Here is a 22,985-nt window from a genome sequence, read left to right as displayed (position 1 = left end):
ACAATAATTGCTGTGGCTGTAACAGAAACTTTTTTATCTTGTACCTACTAGTTGACTGAGTGTATGTATTCTCTAGATATTTATGTTTATGTTCCTTCACTAACTGATCTAGTCAGGGCCGCCCAGAGAAATTAAGGGGCCCAGGGCAAAGAGTTAAAGTGGGGCCCCAGAGGCAAGGAGGTTTCCATTCTGAATCTCAACTTCACCCAAGCGAAGACCCAAAAAAAAGGGTCATGACCTGCTAACAATGACAATAACTATCCCTTGCCAACCATATCTCTCTATAAGCTTGCTACACTGCTCCTCTGAAGAATACTGTGACTGCTCTATTAGAATATTTAGATCTGACTGCTTTATTAGAGTATATATATCGATCTTTCAAACAGGTATTCAAGGGGGCCTCCTGGGGCCCCTTTCAGGCTGGGGCCCGGGGAAAAATGCCCCCAGTTGCCCCCTCCCCCCCCCCCCCCCCCCCCCACCTTTGAGTGGCCCTGGGTCTAGTGAAGTACACATTACCTAAGAGCATGTATACATCTGTACAATTGTTTGTTATGGATCTGATGGTGTCCCTGTTGGAGAGGTGTTCTGATTATCAGGGTGTTCTCCTTTGGTTGATCTGCACGATGATGTTCTTTCAACAAAAATGGCACATAATATGTTGTCAATAATGAGGGGGGGGAGGTTCTAAGGTATTTGCTTATGTTTAGGTTACAAATCGCCATCTTTTGATCTTCATTTTCTTCCTCAAACATTTTCCAGTTTTCTTACTAGCTGATCAAGGTCTTTATAGTTCTTTAATACATTATTAATTTGATAATGAGATACAAACACAGGTTGATGTCACCATGCATCGTGTGAAAATGACAAACAAGACTTACAAGACAGGTCATAAATCAGGATTCCAACTGTGCTATTGCCCTGAATGACCCATCCACGCTAAGATACATAATTGTTATTCACCACACTTCATAGCACTTGAACAAGCCTTTATGGTATACGTATTCATCTGTACTCATGTTGCTTTGTACATCATCATATTAAAGAAGTGACTATCAAGTGATACATACCTCTGTTTTCACTGTTGGTTTTATTCCAGTGGAGACTACAGCTGATGAGTGTTGGTGTGTGCTGCCTATGTGCATGAGGTCACAATGCATGATTTTTTCCACTGGATAAAAAGTGAATGTTTGAGTTTAAACGTTGACAACATATGCGTCCCTTCTTTTCTTTCCAAACTCTTATGGAACAATCACATCTTGACCTCCTCTTTCCTGATTGTGCATACTAATAATACATGAAGGGTATAGTTTACCTGCTTTTTCTACTTTCTGTTCAATGCTTACTGATGATGATATTGTCAAGAAGTACATCATCAGGTGTTGAAGTAGGCTCATATGGTGTCAGTTCTGCCATCCTGCATAATTAATATACGTAGCAATATGTATTAGAAAGAACAACAAATTTAACCTCCTCTCTCATATTTAATGAGATCCTGCATGCTGCTTGTGAGTAATTGTATTAGCAAGGAAGAAAATACCATTTGTTAGGCATTAAAATCTGGATGTATTTATTAACTTTAAGATATTAGGGCACATGCTTTTTTTAGTAATACAAGTGATATGTTATTACAAACTATATAATCATGTTTATCATATATATAATATATTATGGTATTTATTTCGCTGCTAACAACACTAGCTAATTCAGTACAACCCTGTACAATACACTACTATTGTATACAGAGAATAGTACCAGTACTCCATAAAAACACGAACTACAATACTATAATAGTCCCATGTTATTGAAGATATGTCATTATTATTATTATTATCAATTTACCAAAAAGGAAGGCATACACAAAAGGCAAAGCCTGTACAAGGTGTCCACCTACAAAAAACAAACATACATATACATATACCTACAGTACACTACAAACTAAACAGTACACAACAAAACACAAAACAGTGATTAAGAAGTTACTTGACACATAAGTAATTATAAAGGTGATGCCGGAAAGACTTTCGATTACTGTCTTCAAGGATATGTAATGGTACAGTGTTCCAGAAGAAAGTTGTGTTGACAAGAAAAGAATATCTCCTAGAATTAATGGTGGACTGTGGAGGGACTAGTGAAAGATGGTGACTTCTGGTAGATGCTATGGAATTAAATGAACAGTGACTATTAAATGTAATAGATGTTTGCTGGTGATATATGTCATTGAGGAAACTGACCGAAAGGAAACTTCGTCTTGACTGGAGAGAAGGAAGATGAAGTTGGGAGCAACAATCATTCGAAGAAATGGTCCAAGAGCTGGTAGATGGACTCCAGCGACTCCCACAGATCCATCGAGCTGCCCGCTTTTGTAGGGACTCTAGTAGTTGGATATCTCCCAAGTTATGGGGATTCCATACGACTGCAGCATACTCTAGCGTTGGCCGGATGATAGCTTTGTATGCGGCACACTTAGCTGCACGGCTGCAACCAAACATTGATCTACGTAAATAGTTCAAAGACTTGGTGCCCTTACTGACAACATACTTGCAATGTTTAGACCAGTTTAACTTGGAATCTACCTACACACCAAGATACTTCACAGGATTACTCCATGAAATAGGTTGATGGTTAATGGAGTATGTAAATGGAATTGGTTTGCGTTTGTTAGTAAACATCAAAGCTTCACATTTGGTGGGATTTAACTTTAATTGCCAGTGACTAGCCCAAGAAGAAATGGCAGTGAGGTCATTTTGTAGGGAAGAACATTCCTTGAGAGTGTTAACTGGAGCATAAAGTAAAACATCATCAGCAAACATTTTAACAGTGGAGTGTTTTACAACAGAAGCCAAATCATTTACGTAAATCAAAAACAAAAGTGGACCCAAGACAGTTCCCTGTGGAACCCCAGAAGTAACAATGGCCCAATCTGAAAAAGTACCATTGATTACCACTCTTTGTTTTCTTTTGTTCTTTTCTTTTACCACTCTTTGTTTACCACTCTTTGTTTTCATTGCTGAATTAAAATGAGTCAATTCTAAATAGCCCATCTTCACTTCACAATACTTAGTAGATATGCTGCAGGCAACTAGTGCAAAACAACTGAAGTGTGGTAATTGCATGATGTGTAATGTCTAGCCACTGTATTCTCCGATTATCCATCAGAAAATAAGGTCTAATCCAACTGATTATGTATCATCTTTGTTGTTGAAATTTACTTCAAATGAACTTTTTTGGACGCATTAAATTAATGGATCAATTCCTTGAAGAGACCTGTACATACACGTCAAGTGACATCATACTGTGTTCCAAAATCCATTATCAGTACCAAGCATCTAATGAATAATGATACAGTATAGTGGTACTGTATAGTAGAAACTAACCACTTGAAAACCTTTCCTTCAAGATAGCTGTCAGTTAGACATAATCTCTAGTACCTTTAGAGTGACTCAAAACACTTTTGATGAGTTAGCTACTGCAGAATTTCATTTTTATTTAGTTAATCAGGTTTTCTACTTAGTACATAGCTAGCAGTGGCTAAAATAATAGTTTTTACATAAAGCTCCCAACTTATAGAGGAGAAGGTGGAGAGTATCAGCTACGTACTATCTACAGTATACAATAAACATGTTTACATTTTGGTTTTTGAAATGTTTTTGTGCTCTACAGAGTCCGGCATAATTCAAACTGAAAATGACTAAACAGTTAATAGAGAAGAGAAGACTTATGTAGTAAGGTGTCAATTGAGGGGCAAGTTGATGGGGGTAAGCTCTCACCACTATCTGCACCAAGTATGTGCAGCATGCTCCAGTTATGGGGTGCACATTCAATCCCTACTTCAGTCATAATTATGCATGGCTATGCTATTGACAGATTAGGCAGTAGTAGTGACTGAGGTAGGGATTAGGGACTGAGGTTATTTTAAAGCTCTAGATCTGTTAGATAACAATCACAGTATGCAATGTATTATGTTTTAAACTATGAAATAAAACTAACTAACTGTAAGGTACACAGCTAGCTTTGATTGCATGCTCTTTTAATGTAGTTATGTGACTGCACTATTAGAGTACTCGTGATCTCGATTAGGAGGTAAAAAGTGCTGAGCTATAATGGATGCATGATAAATGCTTGGTCAACAAAACAGCAGAAATAGTCTATAGCTATAGGGGGTTTTGACCGACACTGCAGTAGGAGAAACCCATTTAGTCTAGATGCTGAAGCAGCTAGGGCACTATAGTATAGCTGCAGGTGTAAGCAACCTCCCTCGTTTGATGGCTATGAATTAGTAGGATTTCTAATTTTTACCTTGCACATCAATTAGATATATAGTTTAGATATATAGTTTAGATTGCATAGCTGTTTGTGTATGGCTTCGATAAACCGACCGGCCATAAAAGGACGGCATAGTAACTGCGAACATAACTGGCTAACAGAGAGTCAGTGCAATGTCGAGAACAATAATTTTCGTGGTCGCTTGCACTCTTGTGCTACCACTGGTAAAAACACTGGAGTGGAGAAGAATTAATGATCCGCACGCGTTGTGCAACGATTTCAGCCGAGCAGGATATTACATTCACAGAAATCACTCTTCGTCAGATTGGCTGGTATTTCTGGAAGGTGGAGGAGCTTGCTACTCAGCTGAGACTTGCAATAGAAGGTACAGCCAACAATTCTGTTAATGTGTGACTGGATTTGTGAAAAGCCATAGCTGGCTATAGGCGTAGCTATTCTGACAGCAAGACCATAACTTTAGTTTCTGCAAGCCTGAAGTTTTTTTATACGCCAACCTGTATCCATGCATTAATTAGCTTTGAGGAAGCTCCCAGGCTCACTTCTGACCATGCTGCAAACCTGTAGTTAGCTATGAATCATCAATAATGGAACTAGATCAGATGGGTGTGGAAAATCATGTCAAAGTGCTTTGTAATTAGCTACCTCTTACATGTGTTTGTTTTGTTGTTGTGCAATTACCTGTTTTGCTGTTGTGGCTATAGTTAGTTACTGTACATATGTGTGCTTCAGTGGGATAAAAGACTACCGATTACTGTCACTAATCCTGTCACATAATAATTAGCTATTTGCTTCAAAGTGTCTATAGACCATTAAACCATAAGCACATTGTTCAGATGATTTATGACATTGCACCAATAATTACATAGTACTCTAGTTAGTACAGTTAATAGATAGCTTTAATATTAAATATTTTAACATTCATTGACAAACATGTCTTCTTGCTCATGCATAATTATGATAGCTGCATGTAGCTAACTTCAAGCAGAAAATGGTATTATTGTCAATTACTTGTAATGGTACCTAGCTATCTGCACAAAAGGACATAGTAAAAATAACTATCAAAAATGGCACATATAAATAGCCAAATATCGTATAAATAACCACACATCGTATCAGTCAATACATTAGTATTGACTGATACGATGTGTGGTTAATGGCTATATTTAATGTATGTATGCACAATGGATGTACAATATCTTTTTACTGCACCCAAACAGGTACTTGACTCATGCAGTACGTGCCAAATATGGAGGTGGTGTGATTACACAAGATTTTGATCTTACGCGAGCTTGGAATGAGAACAGGGTCAATCGAAGGAGCACAGTTTCACCTTTAATGACCTCCATCAATAATTTAACAGGTGATGAATATCTTGATATTGCAGGAACCGACATTTTGTCCACCAACAAGGAGATTAATCCCAATTTTTACCATTATAATCACATCCTTGTACCATATTGTAGTAGTGATTTGTGGCTGGGCAATGATGATATAACAAGATTTGGTAACCAAACAGATTTTGAATTCAAACCTGAAACAACAGATAGTATTCAATTCATCTTTAAAGGATTTGTGATATTTCAAAGTGTTATTCGTGAGGTAATCCCAACAATTACAACAAGTACTGTCTTATTATCAGGATCAAGTGCTGGAGGTATAGGAGTACTAAACCATGCTAAATGGGTGAAGGAATACTTGCCAAATGCAAAGGTCAAGGTGTTTGCCGAGTCCTCCTGGTTTGTTAACTTTCATGACAATATTTATCACCTTTTTACAGACTATGTCAACATCTCAAAAGACTCCAGATTAGCAAATTTTAATGTCACAGAATTTGTTATGAAACAGGATAGGGCAAATGGTGGGAATATCACCTCACTGTATTCACTAATGCTTCATCATCTGCCATGTAATTCCAATGAATTTGGAACTCCATGCTGTATTTCAGCCCACTGTCTAATTACAAATTCCAAGTACTACCCAAGTGACATACCCACCTTTATGGCATTTGGTCTGTATGACGTGTACATGTTGGCTAGATCCCTTCAAGGAATTAAACCATTTAACACCCAAGAAACTTCATTTGAAGTGAATTTCAATAACAAAGATGAGACAGAACCAGTTGGATTAAACTTTAATTTCCTACGGATAATTGGAGAATATGGTGGTGTAATGAACAGTACATTAGACATCGCATCTCACCAATCACCACACCTCAGTTACTATGTAACCAGTTGCCTGCAGCATATCTACTTGGCAACATCATCGTTGTGGGGTGAAGGTGGACTATTTGGAATTGACTCATTTGAATTCAACAATGACATATCTTCAATAAGGTGGGACTATTATAGTATTGTAGTTCATGTGTTTATGGAGTACTGGTACTATTCTCTGTAATACAATAGTGGTGTATTGTACAGTGTTGTACTGAATTAATGTTGAAAGCAACAGGATGTATGAATACCATTAATAGTTTCACCATAATATATCCTCTTGTGTAAAGCATTTATCTTAATCTGTTAAACTTAATAACTAAAATTATTATACAAATGCATCTAGAACTGTAAAACTAAACACGTAATATTTCTTCCTTGTAAATTGTCTAATACAAGCAATTTAGGATGTGTATGATGGAGATCGTACTGCACATAAAGTACCAGTATAGCTACATTATAATCTGACTTTTGATTAAAGGACATTTAGGACACTGCAGCTGGCAATACATTTAACATCTCTATCAAGTTTCCTACAAACCTTACCAATGAAACTTGACTGCTGCAATGTAGCTATAATAGGAGAATTACTTGACAACAGAGAACTTTATAACTGGTCTGAAAGCATCCATTTTATAGAGCTTCCACTATGATTAGAAATGGCTTTCTGCATGTAGATACTGACCAGTGGGCTCCTCTCTTTATACGCATTTACAGAGCATATAGAGGTACCTTCAGTATTGCACTTTTATTTTGTGATCTTGGACATAATGTTTGCAACTCGGATCAGCAGATCAATTCATTTATGTTGTACAATGGTTATTGATTGTTCACTGGCCTTGTTGTATAGTTCTGTATGTGTACACATTGATTGTCCCCCACAATTGTGATCATAACTTCCCACATTGTGTGGTTTGTTTGTAACTGGAGCAAATAAACATATAATTATACACACACATCTGTATTTTTAAGACATCACAAGAACATTGTACAACCCACTGACTGTGTCCAGCTGCAGTAAACTTGAGGAAGATGACATTAGCTTTGTTTTAGTGCTGGTACCAATATGAGACAATTAATAAGTTCTCCCCGAACACAGAAGCCATATTGTTACTTGGGTTTAGTTGATATTGGTTGGTCATGTGGACTCAGTGTTAATGTGACCGGATTTCAACACATCTAATAATACCAATTTTGCATGTAGATTTATAAAAACACATGCAACATTATTATGCAGGCATACCATTAAACAGAATCGTTGGATAAATTTCAAGCTAACACAACTGTCTAATACATCTGGTGATATCGAATACGGTGTATCTCTCCGTGATGCAGTTGGTATTTGGTTAAATACTGCTAATTCAACAAATCCAGTTCAATTCCGTGAGGCATGCTACCTAACTCATTGTAATGAGATGTGTCCTGAAGAAATTGCAATTGAACAAGATGAGTCGTTTCTGTGGGAGGATGAATTTGAAGTGTTTATATATTGCATTGTTGCCACAGTGACATTGATATGTTTTATTATCAAAGGAGTATTCTATTTATGGCATTGGAGGTTGTTACATAAACAGAACCAATTCTTAGGAAGAGCTAGAAATGTTGAAACAAGATATACTACTAACCAGGTGTGTGTGTGTGCGTGCGTGCATGCGTGTGTGTGTGACTCTATGTGTGTGTGTGTGTGTGTGCATGCGTGTGTGCATGTCTGTGTGCATGTGTGTGTGTGTATGTGTGCGTGCGTGCGTGCGTCTCTGTGTATGTATGTATGCATGCATGTGTGTGTATATGTGTGTGTGTGTGCATACTTGTGTGTGTATGTATGCATGTGTGTGTGTGTATGTGTGGGTGTGTGTATGAATGCATGTGTGTGTGTGTGTGTGTGTGTGTGTGTGTGTGTGTGTGTGTGTGTGTGTGTGTGTGTGTGTGTGTGTGTGTGTGTGTGTGTGTGTGTGTGTGTGTGTGTGTGTGTGTGTGTGTGTGTGTGTGTGTGTGTGTGTGAGTATGTGTCTAGATTTACCTCTCTCTGTGCATATGTGCAATGTGTGTGTGTGTGTGCATGTACGTATTGCACAGTGTTATAATGAACTATTGTACATCATTGTTTGTTGATAGCTTCCAGAGTGTGAGGACAAGATTTCTATTGCTTGTTTGGACCTTCATTATTCTGTACCCTTCAACCACAAGAAACACATATCAGATTATGATGTCATGCCAATGGTGTTACCATCCATCACTACTGAAGATTGTGATAATGTTAATAAAAAGTGTATGGATGGAAATAACCAGTGCAGTTTTACTAGTGGAGGAGTAACTTTTGGATTTGATGGAGCAAAATGTAAGTGTATATCTGTGTATATGACATAGCAAAGGTAATTTTGGGACACAATTTGCAGCAAAACTTTGAAAGGCAGTAATCCATATAGGATCAAATACACTATGACAGTCATTGTAAGATTGCCAATAAACAGATCAGTACTGTTAATGTACAATTACATTCCCAGCAGGATGATATAAATATTTCTTTACTTAACACATTACACACTTTATCTTAAAAGTGGCTATTAGCAGTTTTGCACTGACCTCTTTACTCCAAGAATTGTGAATCAGCAACAAATTATACTAATTGAGTTAATGAGCATGAAATTTAATGTAAATAGACATTTGGTGAACATAATCTATGTGCTACGTAAGTCCACACTAGTAGAAAGAACATATCTGGACAGTTTAACTTCAACATCATTAAAGGCTTGTGGTTTTTGGTGTGCATGAAATAGTTTGAACACTGTGTTCAGTTAGATAGCTAGTTAATTGGTAATTCCTATAATGCTATATAGTACACTTCGTTATATGGTGTATATTATAGCACAATTTCATGACCAAACTAAGAGCAGGAAGTCAAAGAATGGTGAATCTCTGAATGGCTCTATTCCACTGATGTCTAATCATGATAAAGAACTGTTTACTGTTACAGAAGTTGGTAACATTGTGAAAAATATTGTTGAAGAAGACCAACATAAGAAAATGCAACCTAAGGAGAAGGTCAAAGTGATATTAGAAGGAATTTCACTATATTTTAATCCTGGACATCTTGTAGCTATCATGGGACCTTCTGGTGAGTTATATAGTAAGGCCGTACTATATGTGTACAGTAACATGTATCATGCAGTAGAACAGCTTTCTACATGTAATATTAAAAGTACATAATAGAATAGTGTGTTTATACATTGCATACATATGTATATATATGTGTGTGTGTGTGTGTGTATGTGTTATGCTCATGTTTTACAGGCTCAGGAAAAACTACATTTCTGGACCTCCTCACAGGTCATAGGAAATATGGCAACATTTCAGTAAGAAAAATAAGCATATTATTGTCAAGTTAAGTACAAGTATCAGTTAGCTAACACAAGTTACATGTCGCCCAGACTGGTGTTCAAGTCACTACTGGTCAGGAATTTTCTGCTTTCAATGTCCAGATCATACTGACTCCATATTTTGACCATTTGCACAGTCTGTAGTGGGGTTGTATTTAAGAAGATCATAAGATGTGCAAATGCATACTTGGAATAATTTAACAAATAGATATGCTTTCAAGCAAGAGTTCATGATATATTTAAGGCTTTTATGAGCTCTTACAGTAATCTTAGGCTATATAATTGACAGCTGACAATCAGCAGTTAGAAGGTTACATTAGAGATGTCAGAATGCTTAGTGGAATATATGTCAGTTACATTCAATGGTGGTAGAATTACTAGAGTCTTTGTGTCAATACCCAAGGTATTCTACTCCCACTATTATATAGCTCTTCTTCTCCACAGGGCAGCATATTTGTTAATGGTCATTCACTGGATGATATTAGGGACTGGTATATAGCCAACACTGGTTATGTACTACAACTAGCGATGCCTTACTATGAGGAACTGACTGTGAGGGAGAACCTGACACTAGCTGCCCAGATGAGACTATCCTTCTCTATGAGAGAAAAGTTTAAACGAATTGAGCAAGTCATGAATGAGGTAAAATGGTGCGTGTTAACTCTGAAGGACCTGTAAGGTGGGCCTTCAGGAACTTTGGAAAAACCTTCAGATCATACTTGTTGTGGCTCCTTTGACATGTGTCTAGAGTACATGTTATATCATACTTAGAAATGAGTAAGTTGATTTTGATTCCCCATATTGACAGCCCCTAACCATTTCCACAGGTTCTTACAATACAATTAAACCCATCAAAAAGGAGTTGACACCTTAAAATGTTGACACTTCAATACAATTAAGGACACTTGTCCATGGTCCAGTGTGGTACATACATCAGACACTTCTAGACAGCTTGATAAGCAAGTGTCTTATTCTTTTTGTATTAGTGCACAAAATCAGGAAACCTCACTTATAAGGGCATCTTGATAATCAGGATACTTGTCCATGGTCTCATTTACATTACAGTACACACATTTTAGCAGGGGCGGAGGAGACGCCTTTATTTAAGGGGGGCTGGGGGTCTAGCTTGGTGATGTCATGGCCTAGCTGTAAGTCGAAGACAAAAAAAAAAAAGAAGGTAACTGCCTGCTGACAATAGCTGCCCTCCACCTAGCTGTAAGTCGAAGACAAAAAAAAAAAAGAAAGGTAACTGCCTGCTGACAATAGCTGCCCTCCACCACACCAACTATATCCCCTTATTTATAACTACATACATAGCTTGCTAGACTGCTCCTTTGAAGAATACTGTGACTGCTCTATTAGAGTATCTCGATCTTGACTGCTTCATTTAGAGTATCTTGAATAATTATTGATCTCATTGACAGTTATAGATAATTTTAGGGGGCTAAGCCCCTCCATAATCTTTTTGACAGGGGATACAGCCCCCTTCTCCACCACCCATGCATTTTAGACACCGACACCTCACTATAATAAGTCATCCAGTTTCCAGAATAGACGGGTTTATTATTGTGATAATACTAAGTGTTTACCTAGGCCACTACTGTTACCAGATTGGTCTACAAGAAATAGCTGATAGTGTGGTTGGTGGTAGAGTTATTGCCTCTTAATTCTGTTGGCTATTTCAGTGACTATTATATTAGAGATTATCATTGCGCATACTTTATACTACACATTCTACTACTTACAGACTGGTCTACAAGAAATAGCTGATACTGTAGTTGGTGGTACAGTTGGTCCAGGACTAAGTGGTGGACAGAAGAAGAGGTTGACTATAGCTCTGCAATTGTTGAGACTACCAAGTGTCATCTTCCTTGATGAACCTACCTCAGGTATATGTAATTTCTCATAAATTCTCGACTGCATTGAATTTCAGACAACAAGTAAGCACCCGCTTATTATGCTCAAATTTTTACCTATTATGCTCAAATTATGCTTAAGCTTTATGCCTCATTTCCCATGTTTTGCTAATAAATTTGCAGTTATGGGCACATAGTAAGTGGCTGTAGCAAATCTTTGCTCTTCAAAATGCATGTGACAGAAAAGATGATCGATATACTCTAATAGAACAGTCAGCTGCCTGATTGTTCTATTAGACTGTATTATAGTATATCGATCTTCTTCTGTGATATATACTTTGACCATCAAGGATTTGTAGTATGGCTCAAATATTCTATTACACTAGCATTATGCTCAATGTTTTCAGGCACCTATTATGCTCATAATTAATCCAGCATAATCGGCAGGTCCCTAACAACAAGCCCAGTATTCAGCCTTAGTTTAATGTTAAGAGTGTTGGTAATTGTTCGAGTAGTGTGAATAGTTTGCTGTACAATGGGTCTCAAATTTTGCATTTTCAAGATAGTGCATTTTGAGCTGTCATTGACTTGTGTGCCCATGATGGATCAGTCTGGTTTGGTTTAATACAAATGGCCAATAAACAGCATCATCAATAATAGGGACTGATGGGTAGTTAATTAGCTGTTATTGATACAATAACATAATCTATCACTCAAATAAACACCTTCTATGATAATTGTCCAGCTCACATGTATTTCACAAAATGAAATGCAGTCTACCGTAAAACAGGAAAAATTTGTCGTCAAAATTTTTCATTGCTGGCTGTATCGACGAAAATTAAAATGACAAATTATGTATGAATAATCTGTGCATACAAATATTAAGGTATAGTTATTCCATCAAAAATTTTTCGTCCATTATGCTAGCGACAAAAATATGTTGCGTCAAAAGTTTAATACACGAAAATTTTCTACGCCAAAATTATCCTGCTTTACGGTATGACACTTCCTTATACTTATCATTATTAGAGTAACACTTGATGTTGTATTTGGTGTAGGCCTTGACTCAGCCTCTTCATATGAGCTACTCACCTACTTGAACAAATTGGCTGGATCACAACGAACTGTCATCATGACCATCCATCAACCTCGTATGGAGATCTTCCACATGTTCAACAGATTAATAATGCTGTGTGAAGGAAAGGTGTGAAAAGTGTGTGTCTGTCTGTTGGTCTGTAGTGCGTAGGCAGTATAGTTATCAAAGCAGCAGCCAACTTCTTTGAATCTGTATAGAGTCCATAACTGGACCTGTATATCTTAAGACATTTCTTATCTAGTGCAGTGGTGGAATTTCAGAGGGACATAGAACATCACCTTTAAGACTAAGTAGACTACTAAAAACACAGTTATGAAATGAAATCTTCTGATATAGCCACTATTAATAGGGAGAACAGCTATGAAATGAAATGCTGTACACAACAGCTAAGAGATGTGATGGCTTTTTAAAACTGAAACATCAGTATTGTTAACAGTAAAAATAAAAATCTGTTTGAAGTTGCAACATTCCTGTAAAAATTATCTATATATGTAGCTAATTCAACAATCAACTGACAATATTGACAAAATGAAAATACAATGCTGGGATCAATGTATGCTTGTTAGCATAATAGGTGATTTTGGGCACTGCTCAAAACATAATCTGAGCATAAGAGACTCTCAAGCTTAGCAGCATTCACCTTGAGAGCTGTTGTAATAGCCTACACCATAATTTGTGATACTACATATTTACTTTGTGATTAAAGTCAGTCCATGATTGTTTGATTCATAAGATATGTAATAGAATCTTGTGTTATCATACAGGTAGCCTACCATGGGACTCCATTAAAGGCTTATGAGGTGTTCACTACAGCATTGAAGGCTCAGTACTTAGAGAAGGGATTTGTTCTGCCATTACTGGAGGATCAGAATCCTGCAGGTAAACTGTGACTATATAATCAGCTACAGTATAAATATTAATTTTGAAGCTTAATTATGAATGACTAATACAGCAATGAACTGACATTACAGACAAAACATTATGACATTATCATTGATACAATATGCATTGTCAAAGAGCATAATGGATTTTTGGGCATTTTTGCAAAAGTATATTAAATTAGTCGAATATTCGGATTGTTTGATACACTGCTTCTGTTTTATTGCAGATGTTATTATGGACATGTTGAATAACAGTAAGATGAGGGAGGCCATTTTACAATACTATCAGCAATCAGGTGATCCCCGGCTTGTGTTTGAAGCTATAAAACAATCACAAGAGGAAGATAATGAGATGATTGATGGAAACAATGACATTGTATATACAATATTTGGGAAGAGGAGGTAGTTACATTTAATAGTACAAATTAAATATCTTGTTGATTAGCTACATTTTTGTATGTGTCATGTTTCTACCCACTTCCATACCATGAGTGGTGTACTAACAGCTCCTGAGCTGTTAAGGTCAACTGGATGTATTGCAGGCATGAGGCCACCAGTCATGATAGCATGCTTTTAGTACAGGCATCTGAAGAATTAAGTGTAATTCTAGCATGTTAATAGGTAGAGTTGTTGTGCCATAATAAAATGTCAGAAGTACATGGCACAGAAAAATTCAACTATCCTTTATAGAATATTCAATAGCTCTAATAAAGCAGTAAGTTAGCTGTTTGACATGATTGTATTATTAGAGTATATTTGTAAAGCAGCCATAATAATAAAAGTTTTTGTATGCCAAAAGTTGCCTTTATATTTACACAGCTGTATTCAATGAAACACACTGGGATAAAACATGGAGGCTGACACGATTGAGGGCATAATAGCATGAACTTTTTAGTATTGCTATGTAGAGGCAGAAATCAGACGTAACAGCAGTATAGATAACGGTTTCTGCAGCTTATTACAACAGCATTATTTTGACCTTTCACTCTTTAATAGTTATGATAACAAAGCTTAATTGTAATTAGGAGTTGATGTAGTTTGCTTTATGATGATCATTATTTTTCTGTTAATTCAGGGAATGTCAAAAGCAAGGTTCCAGCTTCACCTGTATGGCTGCATTGGAGGCTAGAGCTTCACTGAGAACCACTGTACCACAACTAGCCTACCTCCCTCTGATCTTCTTATCATATGGCTTCCTACTTGGTTAGTGGTATTGTATAGTGTATGGCACAAAAGTATAACAGGGAAAATATTGACAAAACTGATTATTCATTCTTAAATTTTACATTAGATATATACATTATAGAACATTGAAGTGTTGCACTTGTCAAAAATGCTCAGTATCCAATTCATCAAAATTCTCCCATGTCAATTTTTGTGCTATATGGTATTACAGACATTGTTGCATCACAACACAAAACTGGGAGAACAACACAATACGTGACTAGATTATACAAACCTGATCCAAATTGCACACCAGGAAAAATCAAACTAGCACCACCATGGTTAGCTACACTATCATATGCTGAGATTTTCACCCTCAGCATTGTGGAAAGCTCGAATAGCAGTTTCTGGCCTTGTGAAGGATATGGATGCACAGACATCTTATTCCTACAGTTTTATTTTCTCCTTTTTAGTATGACTGCTTAACCAGTCTCAGAATGTGCAATGATCTGGTGGCTTAGTAATGGGTGCATGGGGTGGAATAGTCACAAATCTCTATGAAGAGGGTGCATCAACACGTTCTCTAAGTTACTTGGGCTGCATATTGATAACCAGAACACATGCAAGGACTTGTGTTCTGTGTGATATAAAGCGAATAGATATACACTTCAATATTTTTGCTTCAAGTTTGTTTGCACAGCATAGTACATAAATGGTGAGTCACACCTACTATATTTGCCACAATTCTACAAAATATAAAAAATGTAACTTGTATGGTTTTCACTCAACGGGTCACTTGACGATATTATGAAATATATTTGTAGTACATGCTAACAATGAATCAATGACCTAATACTCATTTCATAGGTACAGTGTATATTCAGACAACATCAGCTGTACTGATAGTGTCAGGATTTTGTGTGTACTCAGTGGCTAGTGCTCTCTTCATGTTCCCCATCATGCACAAGTACTACTCTCAGGCTCTGACTGTAAGTTGTGACCACACCTGTAAGCTGTGACCACACAACTGCACTGGTACTCTTTCTACACAGCTGTACCAGTTAGAACACAGTGATGGCATAGGACACTCTGTTGATATGGTCATTCAGGGATTTGTTAGATTTGTGTTCCTAGGATTAATTCCAGTAATTCTCTGTGGTGGCATATTATATCTGCTGGTCAGTGAATGTTTGTTTGTATGTACGTGTGTATGTATGTACGTATGTATGTACGTATGTATTGTACAGTTATTATAGTTTAATTACCATTTCAGGTGATAAAGGTGTCATCATACAGTTTGGAAGTTTACCTACAAGTGTTAGTTGTCAACATGGCCCTCAACCAGACATGGATTGCTCTACTATTATTCGTACTCTGTGCATTCCCCAGTGTGGCTTTCCGCTTGTCACCTGTGATTAGTTCAGTAGCTGGTTTTGCTAGTGGCTTCTTTATACCTCGTGACACCATGCCTCCTTGGTGAGTTGGCGGACTATACAATAACATACACAACTATAAAGTTTGCTATAGAGGTGCACCCGGTTAGTATAGAGTTACATATGTGATTGGGCCTGCAAAACGTGTTCATGTGGGAACAATCACACAAGTCATATCTCAGTACAGGAATGCAATTTTTTGTTGGGTAACTTCTAGCCAATTAACAGTTCAGTAAGGAGTAAAAATTGCATATATAGCCATATCGCAATGGCATGAAAATTTATGCTGATATTTTGAAAAAGTAGACAAGACACTAATATGCACTCACATGCCCAGTTTTGCAGGCCTGGTCACATATACATGTGAATAGGACTGAGTGATTGTGATATTTTGCTACTTTCACTATTGTAGGATGCAACATATCATAATTATGATAACTATCATGATGTTGTAACTCACGTGCATCAATAGCATCGTATATGCACAACTTTGTATAAATTATTATTCAAGGTAACATTGTGTACAGCTACTCAATACAATTATAGGCAGTTACAGTTTAATACAAACCAGTGTTGGGGGGTAACGTGGTAATGAGTTATGTAATATTATTACTTTTGTGGTAACTAACTAATATACTATAAAGGCTAGTAATATAACTCAAGTTACTTTACTTACAAATGTAACCTGTTACCTAAGTAATGAAGTTACTGTAACAAACTTTATTATACGGTACAGTAGTACTGTTTAAGTAGGGATAGGCTTGAAAATTTCGTGCACTGTCCAAAATTCCGCCTTTAAAAATCACCTTAGAGACATTTTACACGATGAAAATCACCTTTACGGAATAGTTCTCAATGCTGGATCCAGGATGGGGCATGAGGCAAATTCCCCTCCCCCCCCCCCCCCCCTCACACACACACACACACACACACAGAGCCAGCCATACTGCTGATTAAAATACTAAACTTTATGTCAGGCCAAGAACAGTTTAAAACTCATGAAAATATGCACATTTTACCTGAAACCAAAGTGAACAAAAGTCAAACTAGCTGTGAAATTGTCACCCAGCACCTTTGTGCATGCTAAGCACCTCTTAAAACAATTATAGTGGTTTTATAATTTTGTGTTGCTGTTGTTTAAGACGTTCAGAGCTATTTAAACAGCTTTTAAGACTTCACAACCATCTGTGGTGCAAAAGCTAAAATGGCAAAAATCAACAGTGAGACACTACTAAGAGGCGATTATTTGCTGCTTCAAAAATGCAGCAACTAACAACAGAATCTGGCTATCCCCAATCACCTACAACTTAGCCTGTTTGTGCCCCTCCCCTTTCCAATTCCTGGATCTGCCCCTGGTACTAGTCCATATGATATAATTAAACACTTACAGGTGGCCAGATATAGAATTTTTTTAAATTGCCAAAACTCGAATTTTAGTCTCGCTGCCTCACTCACTGACCACAGTCGCAAGCAGCGCACGGCCACCAGTTATGCCACAATAACAAACTCACCAGTGGGATGTGCCTTTTGGGGTTCCGACCAGTGTAGTCTCTCTGCACCTTGTCTTTTCTTTTATCTTCAATCAGGCTGCTTGTCTTCTTCTTCATCCAATGAAACCATATCAAGGCGTTAATTTTCCATATCAACACTTTCTTCTGCAGCATATTTAGATGTCACAGAATTATTTTAGAGCTGGATTTCAAAAGTGCTTCAGTCCTGGCACTACTATAAGACTAAATATGTGCAAGTTTACGATAGGGATCCCATTTGCGATAGGTTCGCGACCATGCCCTTCAAGTAAAGGTCTAGGTGGACTAATAGCAATAGAGTATGGAGACCATGCAAACCTCTTAACAATCTAGCTGTTTACTTAACAGTAAACAAAATGACCTCACCCCTTATTGATCTAGCTAGCTGCACACCTCTTGGCTGACTTGAGATATAGTCTAATGCAACAGTCACTCTAATACAACAGTCATGTATGATATTCTAATACAACAGTCACAAGTTACATTGTAGCTAACTGTGCTACAACAAAAAACTGAACAAACTAGTATTTTTTTAAAAATTGTAAATTTAAAAAATGAAGTATGAAATAGGGATCTATGCAACAAAAGTAGTGAAACAAGAGATAAATGATGGTATTACAGCATAGCTCAGTGGGAAAGTCCCTACTTTGGCACATTAGCTATAGCAATTATTTGCTCAATGCCAAAGTAGGGACTTCCCACCGAGCTATGCTGTAATACCATCATTCATCTCTTGTTTCACTACTTTTGTTGCATAGATCCCTATTTCATACTTCATTTTTAAATATACAATTTTAAAAAAATACTATATTAAGTAATTTTATTACTACAAGTAACAAAGTTACTAATCTCATTACTAATCCACTAAGTAATGCCTAGTCACAATGAAGTAACAAAGCCCACCTTGAATTAATGAATGAAGCTTAGTTTCTCATTATCATGTGATAAGGTGGTAGTTAAACACATGACAGCTTAATGCTGCAGACACACAAAGTAATATAATATGTAAATACTATTATAGTTACTATATTTTATGGGTATACTATATTTTACTATATTTTATGTAATTAGTTTTAGATGCACATAATAGTAATATGTAATGAGTTACTTTTACAAAGTAATTGCCCCAACACTGCAAACAGCATAATGAATAATAAATTTAATGGTTTTTCGATGTAATCTCCCAGCCCCACATGTTAACTTTAATAATACACCTTCTTGTATACAGGTATCGATGGTTATTCTTTATTAATCCTAACTACTATGGTTTCTCCTCAACTTCTTATCTACTGTTGAAGGAGTTTAACTCAAATTGTGCTGGCAATGAACTGGAGTGTTACGTCTCTACTGGTGACTACACATTGAACCAGTTCAATTTCAATGAGACTAACCCTGCTCTACATGTAATGGTGAGTTGTACTCTTGTGAACCCAGCTGATGCTTGGGGCTAATTGTGTTGCACTTACGTAGTCAGTTCATACTTTACATAACTTTCATTTGATACCCTCTCAGCTATCTGCCATACTTAGGTAGTTTGAGATAATATGTGTGTGCTAACTATGGGTATGTATCACAACTACAGAGTATTATCCTGTTTGTATGTGTATGCAAATTGCATGGTGCCACTTTCTGCACAAAAATATTAAAGATATCAAGGATACTAGGAGTGAAGAGCAAGGAATTGTGATGGGCTGGTTCAAAATTTTTGACAATAGTGTGTTGATATAATAATAATAATGCACCTCCATGTTGGTAAAGCTGGCTACTGTGCACCCAATACAATGTATGTATAGCTGGAAACTTTGGTGGGTGGAAACTTTGGTGGGTGGAAACTTTGGTGAATTTTCTGCAATGGGAATTTGGTGAGAGAAAAGTTTGGCAATTTTTTTAGTAGAGCTAATACAGACTTGTATTGGACAAACCATTTTGGCGGATTTTAGTTTGGTGAAACACCGCTCACTCGCCATATTTGCTAAACTTTTCTCCCGCCAAACTTTCAGGCTACACAGTACGTGCCAACCTCTGTTGTATTTTCTGAGGTATTGATATGCTTTGTATATATAGAACTTATTATCACCAGATACATCGCAGTATACACACTTACATTAGCTTGTAGTATATAATACTTTAGAAGTTATAGCATGGTCTATGTTGTTAGATATTGCTGGCAATGACAACCGGTTACCTCATATTAGCAGTAGTAGCAATGTGGATCAGACATGCTGACTTTGGTCCTGCACTTCGACGACTTAGAGCTGTATTCTGCAGGTGAGATTTAATCAATAAAAGATGGATACTATCACATAACTTCAAAATACACTATATTCAGTTGGTTTCAATATAGTAGTTGCACATGTAATGATTGGTTGTTGTGTTAAGGAATATCTAACAAGCAATGCCCTCCAAAATGTACACATGAGTAGTCTTCTTTGCAGTGGCAATTGACATTTCACTATAACATAGTAATAGAGACAGTATAATTATAGCATCTCCCATTTGTTAGGTCTGATGGTAGATTATATGATTTTGAGAGGTGGTCAAGATTAAAATCTCCAGCAACAACAGAGAATGACAGTGAAAGAGGAGATTTTGATATTGAAATGACAAAAATCGGTAGTGAAGTCTTCAGCAACTCAGATGAATTTTTAAGTGACATCGATGAAGATGATGAGTTCTCATCTGAAGATTCTAAGAAAACCTCAGTAGAAAGACAGGTTCAAGAAGTTAGCATTGACAACAACAAGAATAATTCAGAGAGCAGTCATTCTGTCAAAGAGCAACGTAGCAACTTATCATTGCCTATTGTGAATGAAATGTCTCAAAAGTCACTTTCTTCCTACAACCACAATGAAAATGAGAGTGAATCAAACTTTTTTGAAGAGCTACTAAACTATTCCGCTAAATTTCAAAATGAACAAGACAAAAATCATAAATCGGTTGAGAAGCAAACCAGTTCGATTAGTTTACCAGAAACAGACAATCCTTCAAAATCTAAACAACTTAGCACACCCATGGGAAGATTTGGTAGTACTGCCAAACCACAATGTAAACTGAAAAGAAGAAGTACAACTCACGGAGCTCCTCAATGGCCCAAAGAATTACATCACTTACAACATAAACCATGTTTGCTGAGTAACTTTCTTGATGACGATGAAAGCCATGTCATTTGGAAACCTGATACACCTCATGAAACTACTTCCAGTAGTAAAAAGAAATCTAGTACTTGGGCAATGGAGTCAGGTACTAACCCTAACCTGTTCAAGCCATTCACTTGGGGTGAACAACATGAAATTGCTGCTTCATCAGCAACTGGCTCACCTGGTACTCCAGTTGATTTACGTCAGAAGCAAAAGCAGTTACTGGAACGTGTCAACATAGCTCGTGAAGTTGCTAAAGATCAGAAGAGCAAACTTATACAACCAGAAGTTGCTCAGGAAGTCAAGCAACATGCTCTTCGACTATCTTCAAGATATGTGTCTTTTCGGATGAGTAAGAAGCGTCAACATAAGGATGGTGTAGTTTTGCAACCAACTGGATGTGAAACTAATACTCAAAATCAATCATCACTTGCTGGTTCAACTAAACAACTAAGCCAAAAGCAAAAAGATATGTCACCAGTAGCTGACAAAGCAGAGGAATCAATGACATCACCAATGACCTCATTAAGTAGTATTCACTCTGAAATGTTGTCTACTAATTATCATACAAATGATCAAGGAATACACAAAATATCACAACTTGGTGAAGTGTACAAATCACAATCAGAGTATACTCTATCATCAGATTCAAAAGGTTCCCCACCTACCAAGATAAGTTCACTCAAGCCTTGTACCAGCTACACACCAATAAACATCAAGCAACTACGAGATGACACTAGTAAAACAGAAAGGCGAAAGTCTGTCAAGAAGGAGTATTCTGTGTTCGAAACAATTGATAGTGTTTCTAACAGTACTAGTGTATCAAAAGTGGCACCAGTAGAGTATAAAGATTGTAGTGATGATTTAGAAACAGCTACTAGATATGAATCAGCAGTGACTACACTTTCTGGCAACACTTCAAACAACAGCAACAATTCCACCAGTGGTAGTAGTGATGAAGTCACAGCAGACTTTCCTCACATTAATGGTGATACTACTGCTGAAAGCCTTAGCCGGTCAGATTTATGTCATAATTACGATGCCTCTTACAACTTAGTGAAGTCTACCAGTCATGCCATTCCTGGAAGTAGTTCCCCTATGTTATCCTCCTCAAGTCCTCTGATTGCTAATTCAAGCTTCACATCACCATCAACATCAGAAGATAACAGTTGTACAAACTTGATCCCTCACATGCCCAGTGAGGTCATGTCTTTGTATGCTGGTCAAAAAGAATATGAAAACATGACTACTTACTAATTGATCAGAAATAATGTGTTTAAGCAAAAATTACTATGCTGTTAAGACATGTGTATTTACATTGCCTCATTAAATAAGTACAATATTTTTTTGCTTTGCTTGGTGATAAATTATTCACAATGATAACTTGCTTTAGATCATTGAAAGTATATTAAATGTGACTGAATTTTGGAAAACCACCTTTATGGATGTATTCGACACATTAAACGTTTAGTTCTGAAACATACAGCATTATAAGTTAAGTTATGTCTAGTATAGATGTCTTGAATTACAAGAAAAATTTTATATATAATTTATTTGAAAAGTGTTTTCTGTTATTAACAGCACCATGCTAGTTTCAAAAATTCACAGGCATGACAATCAGGGTGATTTTTCAAAATCTGGTCACAAATTTGTACCAAGGCTGTGAAAAGTGGTATAGCATATATAGCTAAGTTGTGGATTTTAAAAATGCCAATGTCACTGTTTAGTCAATGATGACATCATGAGGTAGACCAGAAATTCACATAAGTTACAGTATATGCATTGCTCTTCTCTCCAGAAAATAAGTTGAAAATCTTTAAGAGAAGTTGCAGCTATGTACACAGTATTTTCCTATAATGTAGATATACTATGTAGTTGTCCATTTCTTTATTTTACAGGAATATGATGAAACAGAATAACGTGGATTAATTTTAACTGTCTGGTATATATCAAATATGGCATATATCTTTCTGATGTATGGTTAAATACTGCTAATTCAGCAAATCCAGGCACACTAC

At 36.8% G+C, this 22,985-nt stretch overlaps 1 protein-coding gene across 1 annotated transcript; it reads left to right on the top strand.

Moving 5' to 3' along the window:
* The first annotated feature begins 4,427 nt into the window (after positions 1–4,427).
* Positions 4,428–22,336, top strand: LOC136252288 (uncharacterized). The gene is made up of 18 exons (XM_066044698.1): positions 4,428–4,648; positions 5,502–6,617; positions 7,732–8,122; positions 8,610–8,832; positions 9,361–9,609; positions 9,786–9,847; positions 10,316–10,513; positions 11,619–11,760; positions 12,786–12,931; positions 13,588–13,702; positions 13,932–14,106; positions 14,780–14,907; positions 15,736–15,857; positions 15,921–16,046; positions 16,142–16,344; positions 19,059–19,239; positions 19,989–20,098; positions 20,334–22,336. The coding sequence occupies exons 1-18, from the start codon at positions 4,437–4,439 to the stop codon at positions 22,222–22,224; spliced, it is 5,790 nt and encodes a 1,929-aa protein (XP_065900770.1). The 5' UTR covers positions 4,428–4,436; the 3' UTR covers positions 22,225–22,336.
* The last annotated feature ends 649 nt before the right edge of the window (positions 22,337–22,985 follow it).

This window comes from Dysidea avara, chromosome 4 (assembly GCF_963678975.1).
Source record: "Dysidea avara chromosome 4, odDysAvar1.4, whole genome shotgun sequence".
Lineage (NCBI taxonomy): Eukaryota > Metazoa > Porifera > Demospongiae > Dictyoceratida > Dysideidae > Dysidea > Dysidea avara.
The sequence above is the reverse complement of the archived record's forward strand: the minus strand, read 5'-3'. Positions and strand labels throughout refer to the sequence as shown.